General features: G+C 38.3%; 1 protein-coding gene across 6 annotated transcripts in view; it reads right to left on the bottom strand.

The window, feature by feature from the left end:
* The window catches only part of LOC131697766 (butyrophilin subfamily 2 member A2-like), a 52,703-nt gene extending 38,980 nt beyond the window's left edge, over positions 1 to 13,723 (bottom strand). Inside the window, exons 1-2 of one of the 6 annotated variants that reach the window (XM_058988977.1) lie at positions 13,486 to 13,723; positions 103 to 176 (exon numbers count right to left, since the gene is read on the bottom strand). In XM_058988977.1, the coding sequence (XP_058844960.1) occupies positions 103 to 172 (70 nt within the window). In that variant the 5' untranslated portion in view covers positions 173 to 176; positions 13,486 to 13,723. Of the gene's footprint in view, positions 1 to 102; positions 177 to 11,685; positions 11,793 to 12,260; positions 12,766 to 13,485 lie in introns of those variants that run through there. The other 5 variants (XM_058988974.1, XM_058988972.1, XM_058988973.1 and 2 more) reach the window with 5 other exon arrangements.
* Positions 13,724 to 14,609: the final 886 nt, after the last annotated feature.

Below are 14,609 nucleotides of genomic sequence, written 5' to 3'. Positions count from 1 at the left end.
CTTGTGATCTTGCATCTCAGTGGATCTGTCCTGCTGAAATATCTTCAGGTTAGGATTAGTGATGTGTCTCTTCATCAGTTTCATTTCTACAGTCCCTCTCACCTTGTGTAGAAACAGCTGGTAGCAAACTCAAGACAATGAGACAGGTCCTCCCCAGGAATCTCATCTTCATTTCCCTGGAAAACACCACAAGTGTTTGAGTGACAGTGACTGCTTTACGGTATCCTCAGTAAGGAAAGAGAAAAGGGATTTGGTGCTACACTGGGATAGATGTTATGGTATCCTCAGCAAGGAAAGAGAAAGGGGGGTTGGTGCTACACTGGGATAGATGTTATGGTATCCTCAGTAAGGAAAGAGAAAGGGGGGTTGGTGCTACACTGGGATTGATGTTATGGTATCAGTAAGGAAAGAGAAAGGGGGGTTGATGCTACACTGGGATAGATGTTTGCTGGTAAACTGCAGATCTTGTTTGATGATTCATCTGTTACTGTTTGTGTTGCTGACCTTAACCAAGTGGTTTACTAAAATACCATTTTAGATATGTGGTCTATATGATTGCTGTTATATTATATGAGAACTGCCTTGCCAATTAATTGTGAATATTTATATACATGATATTGGTGCTATAGAGGTGTGTATCTTCTCCATTAATTGAGCCTTTAGCAGCTATTACAAAACTACTGATCTGGGTATTTTAGATTCAGTGCATTTCTCTACAATTGTAAACTTGTGTGGCAGTGTGGAAATGCAAAAGCCCTGCCAGGCATGGCTATGTGCGTGTGTGTGTGGGGTGGGGGGATATTGGGTGGCAGGGAGTGAGTTAAAATCATCCATGCAAAAACATGTGGGAATGTGGGCGTCACCGGTGTATAAATAGGGTGATCACAGGTGTTAGTTAGTAAGGATTGGACTGATGTCGGTGTTAGAGGTGGAGGTGCGTGTTCTGTGTTCTGGATTCTGTATTCTGTGTTCTGTGGTCCGTGTTCCGGCTCTCATTTACATTTCATCACAATCACTTCAGTGTCACCAGCGTAGCAGCAGCCTGTCTGTGTATCACAGTTAGAACTAGTGATCGGATTATCAGCAGCCTGCCTGTGTATCACAGTTAGAACTAGAGTTGCGAGCAACTTTACGGCTTCCAAGCAGTTATCGTGAAATTTAAGCGCATTGGTTATTATAAATGAAGTGTTATCATCACAACTGTGCTAACTGTGTCAATTTTGGCCCACATATTGGAATTATTGGTTAGTAGGGAATTTAAATTTTATTTGGATGCACACAAAATTCTAAATAGTATGCAGTCATATAGACTTGAAAATAATGCATATAAGAGGCTAACATTGTTCTAAATTCTAGATCAATTTTTTTTAAAGCAATAGAAAGTGATAGTGTAACGATTGACTATCAGGGGTGCCTGGCAAATACACCATTCACCATATGTAATTGTCAGCAAAGCACTACTAGCACATAACATGTGCACGATTCATGAGTAACACCACTCAAATCCTACGCGACGAATTAAACATGGCAGAGGAGAGAAGAAGCTGGAACAGAACCCAGAGAGACAGTAGAAATGGAGCAGTTATTGTGCTCTGCAGGTAATAGACCTTCTCGAGAGTTGGCTCAAATACAAACAAATTATTTCATAATAAATCACATCCAAAGTTATATTATAGCACTCAATAGTTAACCATCTGGCCCAACAAACATTATATCCGGCTGAATCAAAAACATCATATTGCACACTTGATAAACTCATTATAGTTTGCACATAAATAGTATTGCACATCAGTAGTAGCCAAGATATAAAGCACACCTTAAAAACCCTTTGTGGTCCATTTATTCAGCGTGTCTCAGGCGCGTCAGGTCCAGTTTATTTTCACATGCGCAGTTTATTTTCGACGCGCTGTTTAAAAGTATTTTTTCACAGTAAAACAAGTTTACTTAAAAGGCACTGCATATCAAAAGGACACTCAATACTTCATCTCCAGCCCCACCCCACCCCTTGTTCGCTATATTTTTCAAAAAACTCTTACTAGTACATACCGATAAATCATCTCTTGATCAAACTCCTCAATCATGCGATCCAAGTCATTATTTTATTATTATAACATCTAAAAAAAAAGCTCTGCAAATGTCTGTGATATTCATTGAGCGCTGGTTGCGGAAGCAGCTGTTTATTTATGTCCGTGTCATCTATGTGGTGTCGGGGCTATCAGTATTCATGAGATACGCCCTTTTTTCGACTTCTCTCAGCTCCTATTGGTCTCACTCGGCCATTGAATGGGTTTCTCAGCTTCTTCCTGAGAAAAAACGACTAGATGCCCCCCCCCCCCCCCCAGTACCTTCTGTGCAGTCGAGTTTAAAAAAAAAAAAAATCAGTTAACACATTCTTGTACTACCCGAGCTCAGTCATTTTTTGTAATACTTAGAGTGTGTGAGAGTGTGTACAGTTTTGTAACGCCAGCCTTTCCAGTGTAATTACTGTGTTTTGAGTTACATGACTTAGTGAAACGGTTCTTGACAGACACCACCAAAAAGATGTCTGCCTTTAAGATTTGTTTTGCTCAATTGCCATGGTAAGCTGTCCCCAGTGGTGGGAATGTGTCATTTCAGGGTAGAAAATTGCATCATTTGGTATAATTTGGCATTGATTGGCTCATGGCAGCCATGTTTGTTGATGTAGGAACTTTTCCTGACTACATTTTTTAGAGGACAGTACAAAGATAACGTATACCCAAGATTCACGTCAATCAGCCAAAGGGCTCATAAGGAGTTGTTGTTTAAGTGTTTTACGCAAAATCCAACATAGCTGCCACACCATGTGACCGATCCACTTTTCCTTAAGTAGAATCAAATCGTGGACATGAGCACACTATGTACAAATTTTTTCACAGCTGTAATGTTTACCGTTCATGAGAACAAGACTTTTGAAAATTGCACAAAAATATCATTACATCTAAGATGGCTGCCACACCATTTGACCTAAGGCCACCATATTGCCCATGGCACTACATCCCATAGTCCTCTACATCTGTGTGAAATTTCGTGCATTTTGGTGCACTCGGCCATTGAATGGTTTTCTCAGCTTCTTCCTGAGAAAAAACGACTAGAGATCGTTTTTTTGCGTCTTTTTGATGATGTTGGACAGGGTCCGACTTAGGACCGCAAATGGTTAATCATGTATATTGTGATCAGTGAAAAAAAAAAAAAAAACTCCATACGTCTTTCAAATACATGTGATTGTGGTTTTTATCAGTTTAGTCTTAATTATAAGTATGAATGTAGTTATGAAATTAAAAAAAAAATTACAGTAAGTATTTGTCAGTACAGTACCTATTCACTTAAATTCCGTATGTAGATACTATTGAATCAGAGACGATTTATTTGTAAACACAGCCCTATAAATACAACTTAATATAATTAAAAGAAAAGGTAGAAGGTAACTGACGCCTGTTATATGTTAACATTCTGCCGAAATTATACTCATGGTAGCTTTAATAAAACAAATTTGTTCATAAGTTTTACAAACTGCGTATAACTTTTATTTCGAGACTTTGAATTTTCCCATTGACTTGTCAACACATTTTGGCGGTAGGTTTATACTAGAAACACTTTAAAACATACAATAACCAAACGAATATCATATTAAACATCATTTATAGATCCTGTAGCTGCCACAGCGCTTTAAAGTCTGCTTTTTATTCTCCATGAATAACTATGTGATCTTTACAGTTACAATGTTATTTCATAGAGCAAGCGATTCTGAACAGTTTTGTTTATACATTTCATTACCAAACATAACTATAGTTAAATGAAAGATATGGCGCCAAAGTGCCCCCCCCCCCCAGTCTTTTAAATAGGTACACGCTTGGGTTTATTGTAACAGATTCAGGATTTGTGACGTGTTTGACCACAGTTCAGTCGTAAAAATATTTATATAACGATTTTTAAGCAAACTGCATTCGTGTTACTGTAAAGCTGATGTATTATGCATTTAATTGTTTCGATTTTTGTGGTTTAAATGCATAGTGCAGTTTTTTTCACGTGGATGCAGCTGCAACAGTTATTAAAAAAATGTTCTTCGTTTACAGTATGTGCCTTTGTATAATGTACTGTGTGTACATGTGAATTAATATCATCCTTTCCACAGTAATTAAGTTACATGAGTTAGTAAAACTGTTCTTTCTAAACTTTTTTGGCTTCTGTTCAGCTATGACAGCGTTTTAAAAAAAAATGTGATTACAGAACATTTGTGTACAGCCCGAGAAGACGGTAATTTTTTTCAAATGCTTTGTGTGTATCAGTATTGCCTGCATGTCAACAAGGTTATAAGTAAACAAACAGCATTACGGCCGAGAAGCTGGTAAGGTCGAATTATACTAAATTTTTGCTTTTTGGGGGGATTCTCCATGAATAACTATGCAATCTTTACAGTTACAACACTGTTTCATAGAGAAAGCGATTGGGACCATGACACAACATCACATAGTGAACTAGTGATCTGATTATCAGCAGCCTGTCTGTGTATCACAGTTAGAAATAGTGATCTGATTATTATTAGGATTCCAAGCCGTAGGCTGGGGAAGCCTATTGTTTTTGTTAGGATTATTATTATTTATTTATTTTTTTTCTGCCAAAACATGCCACAAAACTCACGAAATTCGGTACACTGGTAGATGCCTATGGATGATAGTCGGTGATATTCTGCAAATTTGCGCAAGTCACATGGTTTGGCAGCCATATTGGATTTTGCGGAATTTGTTAAAATGCCTATGTATCGGAAACCGCTTACTGCAGAGTTCTGAAAATTGCTATACATGTTGAGGGATAGTCCATGATTAACTGTTGTTAATATGAAGCTGATTGGTTCTGTGGTTTGGCAACCACATTGATTAATGACATAAAATTACCATAAAAATATAAAATCATCAAAATTCAAACATCTTCTTCTCTGAAACCGCTTATCCGATTGAAACAAAAATTGGAATAAAACATCTCAGTATGGCCATCTGTTACGCTTCTTCAAGGGAAGTTGCTACTGTGAAAATCATGGCGTCCACGCTGCATGACATCATCAACATACGCAACTGGCTATAAGACTGTGTATAACTTCTTATCGGCTGCACCAAAATGCACAAAATTTGACACGGATGTTGAGGACTACGTGATGTTGTGTCGTGGTCAATATGGCGGCCTTTGGTCACATGGTGCGGCAGCCATCTTGGATTTAATGAAAAGTTTAGACAATATTCAAAAGTCTTCTTCTCATGAACGGTAAATAGTACAGCTGTGAAAAATTTTGTACATAGTGCGCTCATGTCCACGATTGATTCTACTTAAGGAAAAATGGATCGGTCACATGGTGAGGCAGCTATGTTGGCTTTTGCGTGAATCGATTATATTTGGACGTACACATAGTACACAGACGCATACTGTAAACTAAGAAATCATTTTTAAGAATTGTTGCAACTACATCCACGCGAAAAAAAAAACCTGCACTATGCTTTTGAAACACAATCGAAACAATTAAATGAATAAAACATCAGCTTTACAAGTCACATGAATATAGTTTGCTTAAAAATCGTTATATAATTATTTTTACGACTGAACTGTGTTCAAATACAGTTACAAATCCTGAATCTGTTGAAATGAAACCGTGTGTGTAATCCATTTAAAAGATGCATTTGAGAAGGGGTGGGGGGGGGGCGACTTTGGGGCCGTATCTTTCATTGAAATATTTATTTTTGGTAATCAAAATAAATAACGCTTCATAAATCGTTTGCTCTATAAAATAGCGTTGTAACTGTAAAGATCGCATAGTTATTGATGGAGAATCTCCCCAAAAAGCAGACATTTTAGTATAATTTGAGCTTACCAGCTTCGCAGCCGTAAAGCTGTTTGTTTACTTATAACCTCGTGGACATGCAGGCAATACTGATACACACAAAGAGAAATTACCGTCTTCTCGGGCTGTACAAAAATGTTCTGTAATCACATTTTTTTTTTTACAACGTTGTCGTAGCTGAACAGAAGCCAAAAAAAAATGCACTACTCGTTTTACTGATATGGCATGATAGTTTTAATTATTAAGACTAAACTGATAAAACAACAATCGCAAATTCTGAGTATGTGGCAACGAAGCCAGGCACCGCAGATAGCCAATCATTACACTATTATCACTTTCTACTGCTTTACAAATGCACATTAAATGATAGTGGCATTAAAATATACAAGAACCAATACATGCTGTAGACTATTTTATATTGCAAAATTAAGAATATGTCACCACACGCACACAAACTCAAACAGAGCGATTTCGAATTTAGAACAATGTTAGCCTCTATATGCATTATTTTCAAAGTATATGACTGCATACTATTTAGAATTTTGTGTGCATCCAAATGAAATTTAAATTGGCTACTAACCAACAATTCCAATATTTGTGCGAAAATTAACACAGTTAGCACAGTTGTGATGATAACACTTCATCTATAATAACCAATGCGCTTAAATTTTACAATAACTGCTTGGAAGCCATAAAGTTGCTCGCAACTCTAGTTTCTTGTTGTTATTTGTTTACCAGGTAGCTTTCCACTACCTGCAGTATGAGTCACAATGATACAAATACAAGAATAAACCAATTCAGAGAGAGAAGCTGGTTGAAATGGCTCTGAGTGTGTGGAACAGTGCATGGTTTAGGGTTATAGAGAGAAGCTGGTTGAAATTATTATTATTTATTTCTTAGCTGACGCTTATCCAGGGCGACTTACAATTGTTACAAGATATCACATTATTTTTACATACAATTACCCATTTATACAGTTGGGTTTTTACTGGAGCAATCTAGGTAAAGTACCTTGCTCAAGGGTACAGCAGCAGTGTCCCCACCGGGGATTGAACCCACGACCCTCCGGTCAAGAGTCCAGAGCCCTAACCACTACTCCACACTGCTGCCCTGAAATGGCTCTCAGTGTGTGTTGTAGTGCATGGGTTAGGGTTAGGGTTATAGAGAGAAGCTGGTTGAAATGGCTCTCAGTGTGTGGAGCAGTGCATGGGTTAGGGTTAGGGTTATAGAGAGAAGCTGTTTGAAATGGCTCTCAGTGTGTGGAGCAGTGCATGGGTTAGGGTTAGGGTTAGGGTTATAGAGAGAAGCTGGTTGAAATGGCTCTCAGTGTGTGGAGCAGTGCATGGGTTAGGGTTAGGGTTATAGCGAGAAGCTGTTTGAAATGGCTCTGTGTGTGGAGCAGTGCATGGGTTAGGGTTAGGGTTATAGAGAGAAGCTGGTTGAAATGGATCTCAGTGTGTGTTGCAGTGCATGGGTTAGGGTTATAGAGAGAACTTGGTTGAAATGGCTCTCAGTGTGTGGAGCAGTGCATGGGTTAGGGTTAGGGTTATAGAGAGAAGCTGGTTGAAATGCCTCTCAGTGTGTGGAGCAGTGCATGGGTTAGGGTTATAGAGAGAAGCTGGTTGAAATGGCTCTCAGTGTGTGGAGCAGTGCATGGGTTAGGGTTAGGGTTATAGAGAGAAGCTAGTTGAAATGGCTCTCAGTGTGTGTTGTAGTGCATGGGTTAGGGTTATAGAGAGAAGCTGGTTGAAATGACTCTCAATGTGTGTTGCAGTGCATGGGCAGTGTTCGCGCTAGGCCGCGCCATTGCGCCAATGCCCCCCTGAAATAAAAAATATCCTGCTGAAATTCGCTTAATGCACCCGTGTGTCCCCCTTCCCAGACCAGATGCAATACCAATTCGCAGTAAATTAATGCATTTTGTATTAACATGACATGTCTGACGACAGGCTAATCTTTTTTACTTGTTTGTTTACACTTGCGTTTTCATAATTAAACTCGCGTGATTTTATTCTCCAGTCCAGTAGAATGCGCTCACACCCTCCCTGGTTACAGGCAGTTTCACAGTAAAGCCTGGACGACATCAGGCTTGTTAACAACGTGGTCCGATGCAAATAGTATCCCTGTTAAACCCAACCGTTACTCCTGAAAAATAAGTAATCAGCTTTGGCAGTGACTTTTGAAATGCAGGCTATTATATTTGTGCTTCAAAATATTGTGTGCAGTAGAAAACCGCATCATTGCCTAAAAAAAAAAAAAGAAAGAAAGAAAAAGTAGCCTACAGTAACATTATGAAATATGTGTAATTTGTAATATATATATATATATATATATATATATATATATATATATATAATATTACAGTGTATGTGATTTTATACAGCACTGTATATACATCTTGCACTGAGAAAACACCACTGGAATTGGAATAAAGGAAATTATTATGTAATACAGTTCACGTGCTGTCACGGTTTTGGTAAGTAGCATTGTCAGAACCATATCATTATGTGCAGTATTAAAATAAGTTTAAAAATATAGCAAATCCACAAAACCAACGAAATGTATTGTATATCTGACATTTTATTTTTAGTGTTCTGTGTAACACGGGCCATCGTTTAACCTTGAAAACAATTCAATCCAGTACCTGAAGCAGGTATATGCGTTTATCATATCAACAACACCAACGTGTGTTGTAAAAATAAAGCAACAATTGCTTTGAAAACTGTCCAAAATATTTACTTGGGGGCTAAGAATGAAAAATGTAAACAAAAAAAATGCAATTTTTTATATGCAAATTGTCAAAATAAAGGGGAAGCTGGAAGGCAAGAATTTACCAGTCAGGACAATGGCATTTAAATACGACTACTATTAAACTGTATAGTAATGTGGTTTCTTCTAGCAGTTTTCAAACTGGGGTACACATACTCCTGGGGGTACGCGAGAAAACGCATTTTACTTAGTACCACTTGCCAATCTATTGCAAACTTTTATCATGTAATCAACGTTTAGTCGCTAACACCAGACTGACGAGCTGTGACAGAGCGTTCAGTGCACACACGACTAATTTACATATTAAATAAGTACATTTTAAATAAGCACTGTTGTTTAAATGTCATATAAACAGTGTTTGAGATAAAAAAAAATTACATATTTTAAAAAACTAAAAGCCTAGTCTTTAACTCATTTTATTTCCTGTGTGCATTCGTGCCTGCAAATCGATATTTATTTTTTAAAATGACCCGATTAAAGTTTATTGTAACTTAAGTACTACATTTCAAAATACAGGATGTATGGCCAATCAGAAACCAAAGTATTGCCATGCGTTACGTCTGGTGTGAGAGTTAAGAGTTTTTAGCTTTCAATCCAGTGAAAAAATATGGATTGATGGCTCAATACTAGAACATTACTAGCAAAGGGCGATCAAGACGAAATACCGTTAGAGATTAAAAACGCCAAACATGTCTTGCGACTGAAGCTCTCTCCAATTTCCCTGCCCTCATCAGTGATTTGTGTGATAACAAGCAGGGACACCCATCACATAGTAGGTAAGCGTTTTATTATTGTTTTTTAATTAGCATCAGTACTGTACGTTTTAATCACCAAGAATTTAAAAATGCCAATAATATATTTTCGTAATGAGGTCAGCTGTAGAGATGCGTGGACAGTGAACTTTTCTTTGCCTACTTTTCTGTAATTTTATTATCAATAAAAATACATGATTGCCATTTGCTATCATGGAATAGTCCTGTGACATTTCTGAGTGATTTGAGGCTAGCACGGAGGCTTTGTTGATTTTAATTAATTAATATTTACAATAAAATGATGTTTCCAACAACTAGAAACTTGCCTGAGGGACTATTTTTAGCCAAAAGTAAATATAATATATATTTCTTTTATAATACTGTAACTTTTATAAGTGTATCCATCACACACTCCAAGGCTTGTGCGTTTTGTTATCATGTTATTGTACAGACCTTTTTTCTGTTTTCATTTTATGACTATCTCAGTGGACTACATTTTTTGGAAAGGGGTACGCAGCTTAAAAAGATTGAAAACCCCTGTTCTAATGTGATTTGGTACAATTAATATCCTCTACTCAGTGATACACCAGCATCACTGTGACACATTTCCCAATATTGTCCCCAAAAGTGACAGTGAGTATTGTAGAGACACCTTGGTTGTATCTACTGCTTTACAGTTTTATGTTTTATTCAGAAACAAAAGGTCAGTAAACTCTGCTGGCATATTTAAAAACAAACAAATAAAGAAATGGTGGTTGGTCCTGAATCAAACATATTGCCCCCCTCACTGAAGAAAATGCCCCCCTAAAATGTTGAGAGGGGGCCACATTGACCCTCAGTCTGTAAGTTCTGGAGCAAACACTGCATGGGTTAGGGTTAGGGTTATAGAGAGAAGCTGGTTGAAATGGCTCTCAGTGTGTGTTGCAGTGCATGGGTTAGGGTTATAGAGAGAAGCTGGTTGAAATGGCTCTCAGCGTGTGGAGCAGTGCATGGGTTAGGGTTAGGGTTATAGAGAGAAGCTGGTTGAAATGGCTCTCAGTGTGTGGAGCAGTGCATGGGTTAGGGTTAGGGTTTCTAACTCTTGACTTTTATATTAATACAAAAGGAACACAATTCTAAACTTCTTTATAAAAATATAGTAAAATAGAGCTGTACCAATCTAATGCATACAGCTATGGCTCTTGCTGCACTCAAACAGCATATTTTTAAATTTTATTGTTCTTATTTTAACCGTAGCTCTGTCACTATTAAGCTAGGGTGGAACAGAAGCAAACACGACAGCCTACCCTTCACCTTTCCTCTCAACTTGAATCAGTGGTCTTGACGTGCTGGACCAGACACTTCCATTAGACTAACATACATCTCTGTATTATTTCAACACTGTTTGTTTCACAGCATCTAGTCTAATGGCTATTGGAAAATGACTTGGATCAATTATGTGCTGTGATTGGCTTAACAAGATCACATGACCGTGCGTTGTCTTACCGCATGGCTATGACATCATAGACCAACTTACCTGATCTATTAATATTACTACACCTTAATAGTAACAATTATCTAAACAGTGTTTCTGTGGGTAAAAATGTCAACATACAACTGAAACAGCATTCAAATCACCCAACAAACAATGTTTCTCATCTCTGGCACTAAGAATTACAGAAAAAATGGCTAATATACAGTGGTATTTAATCAGAGAACAGAACAAAGAAACCTCCTGAGGTAAGCAATAACACTTTATTCAAAAGCCAGCTGACAAATCACCATGCATGTCTCCCTCAGCATGTAATTATATATCTATATATATATATATATATATTCTCTTCACAAAACAAACAAAAGAAAAAACCTAACTCCCTTTGGAGTATTGCCTATACTTTTGCAAAAAACTAACTATAACTGGGTGAGTAGTCCGCTCACCAGTAATCCAAATACTTAATTTGCTTCATGTTTTAACTCACAATCCCCTTCCTGTCTTTCTCCAAACTCCCACACCCAATAACCCACCTGAGGTTCATTTATATCTCCCCCAAGATCAGGACGCAGCTGATTGGCATTTCCCATTATCTTTAATTAGTCAGTGCATTATTCAATTTAGGATGTCTTTACCAACATGGCTCCCTATTGCCTTCAGTCATAGTAACATGGAGTGTCCTAGCCTAACCCCAGGGTCCTAAAGCCTCCATATTTTGTTAGGCCAGTACACTCCCTTACTATACACACACACACACACATATATATATATATATATATATATATATATATATATATATATATATATATGCAACAGCGGCATCTGCTTATTAAACTAAATATCACCTTATAAGGGCAGCAGTGTGGAGTAGTGGTTAGGGCTCTGGACTCTTGACTGGAGGGTTGTAGGTTCAATCCCAGGTGGGGGACACTGCTGCTGTACCCTGGAGCAAGGTATTTTACCTAGAATGCTCCAGTAAAAACCCAACTGTATAAATGGGTAATTGTATGTAAAAATAATGTGATATCTTGTAACAATTGTAAGTCGCCCTGGAAAAAAAGGCATCTACCAAGAAATAATAATATAAAACCGACTAGCGAGTATGCAATGTTTAAATTAGACACAACAGTTGCATCTCACCACTACCCTCCGATTTCAGAAACATACTTAAAACAAAATTAAAATCTCTGCTGACACACCCGTTGGACTTTTAAACAAGGTCGGGTGCGGCATAGAATTCTATTGTGCTCGCCGTCGACCGGAAGGGCTGCGGCACTGCGCAAACTGACACGGAACTCGTTTAGTCCACATGTCATCTAATGCTGGTTTACAATCTAGGGAAATGATGCAGGTTACCGGCCATTGCTGTGAAAACAACCGCAGAAATTATTGGCACACCCTGTCGTGGGTTATTTCTTACCTACATCCGACGTTCGCCGCATGAACGTTTATATTTTGACCTGCAGTGTATTTCATCAATAAAATCATAATTTCTGTATTTCTCACTTCATTTTTTCTTAATTACATATTAAGCTTAACGACAAGAAATTGGCAGACTTTTCTAATTAAGTGGAGTTAAGTGTACCATAACCTAAAAGTTAACTTTTTTACAAAAAAAAAAAAAAAAAAGATTTGTTATTGTCTCTGTAATGTACACCACGTTTTTGTTGGAAAAGATCCGCACGTCCATACATGTTCCGTGGAAAGACGAAAACGCTGTTGAAAAAAAAAAACAAAAAACTATCTTGTGGTGTGCACAGATATGCTTTTGTTCAGTGGTCTCATTTCATTTCTCAAAATAATTCCAGGCGTTACTCTTCTTCGAAGCTGTCATTGTAGTTTTTAGTTTTGCTCCAACAGCAGACGTGAGACTACAGGAAACAACTGCGTCACTGGCCTCTACTCCTTTAGCCAATAGCAGAGCTACATAATGAAGTGCACCCGCCTACCCGTCGATATCTGCAGTGGCCAGCAACATGAGAGTTTTAAGGTTGTAGTTGGCGCATTTTTACATTTGTTCAGTGTTTGCTCCAGGACTTACAGACCGAGGGTCAATGTGGCCCCCACTCTAAATTTTAGGGGGACATTTTCTTTGGTGAGGGGGTCAATATGTTTGATAATTCAGAACCAACCACCATTTCTTATTTTTGTTTGTTTTTAAATATGCCAGCTGAGTTTCTGACCATTTGTGTCTGTGTTTGACTTCTCTTTCCTGCCAGCACGAAGCGAGCCAGATCACTCCTCCGTAGCAACAAATGACACTGGAGCCAGCGAATCATGAGGTAGCTTTGTGTTCTATATTCACAAGCAACACGATCACAGTACAAGTTACATTACCAGAATTCATACATCAAAGTGCTCAACGTTTTCTCGCTCAAGTGCAATTACACCATGTTTTGTGTGACAGGACAATGTCATTTCCACTGTTACATAACTAGTACAAATCCTTCGAAATGGTCTGTGGTTAGTTTCGCTCCATTATAAAATGCAGGGTAGGTGCCCGCAGCTGCAGTAACAGTGATCCTGTCGCAGTAGCCATGTTAAACCCCACCCAGCCTGTCAGAGTGCGTGTCTGCTCTGAACCACATGTTCACTTTCTACTCCATTCCTTGAACACAACAAGCGTGCTCTAATGTCCTGCTTACCTTTAGAAAAGCGAGCCTGTCTCGCCGCTCCTCACATCAGGACACAACACGGGCGGGTTTGGAAAGCGCTTACTGTGCTCCTGTATGTCTGACTCGCTAAACAACTTGTGATTAATACTGAAACTGAAAGTGTTCTTCCTCTTTCAGTCAGCAGAAAAACAAAACAAAACCCCCACAGTGCAGTAGGCGGGCGAGCGAGCACACGAATCCGCTGGCTTCCCGTGCCTGTTACTTTGTGTAACTGGGATTGTTCTCAGACTTCATTTTGTGTCCAGGTCAGGAACAGTAAAGTTGTTTAATCGTCCCGGTTTTGCTGTTTTGTATTCACATTTTTATAAGTACTAAACTGTAGCGGTGTGGTCAGCAAGTGACAGCGCAGTCATTTATTATAGAAAAAATATAGAGAGAGATTACTTGTTTAATCATTCTGATTATGTGTTTAATAATTAATATTCTGTTTCACTTCCAGGGCCATGGCTATTTTTTTAGTAACACAACCATTGTTATAACTGATTTAAAATACATACACACATATAGATTATATACACAGTGCCTATAGAAAGTCTACACCTCCTTTCAAAATGTTCACTTTTTGTTACTATTATTTCTTAGCAGACACCCTTATCCAGGGCAACTTACAATTGTTACAAGATATCACATTATTTTTACATATAATTAACCATTTATACAGGTGGGGTTTTATTGGAGCGATTTAGGTAAGGTACCTTGCTCAAGGGTACAGCAGCAGTGTTCCCCACCTGGGATTGAACCAACAACCCTCCGGTCAAGAGTCCAGAGCCCTAACCGCTACTCCACACTGTTGCCTTTGTTGCCTTATAGCCTGGAATTAAAATAGTTTTTTTCCCCATTTATCTACACATCCTACCCCACAACTTCCAAGTGAAAAAAATATTCTAGAAATTTATAGAAAATTAATTTAAAAAAAATAGCTTGGTTGGGCAAGTGTCCACCCCTTGTAATAGCAATCCTAAATTAGCTCAGGTGTAACCAATCGCCTTCAAAATCACACACCAAGTTAAGTGCCCTCCACCTGTATTAAATTGTAGTGATTCACATGAGGGGGGAGAGGGGAGAGGGAGGGTCTGTCCTACAGAGAATGAAAC

The sequence above is a fragment of the Acipenser ruthenus genome, chromosome 16, assembly GCF_902713425.1.
Source record: "Acipenser ruthenus chromosome 16, fAciRut3.2 maternal haplotype, whole genome shotgun sequence".
Lineage (NCBI taxonomy): Eukaryota > Metazoa > Chordata > Actinopteri > Acipenseriformes > Acipenseridae > Acipenser > Acipenser ruthenus.
Note: the sequence above shows the minus strand (reverse complement) of the source record. Positions and strands in the feature narration are given on the sequence as shown.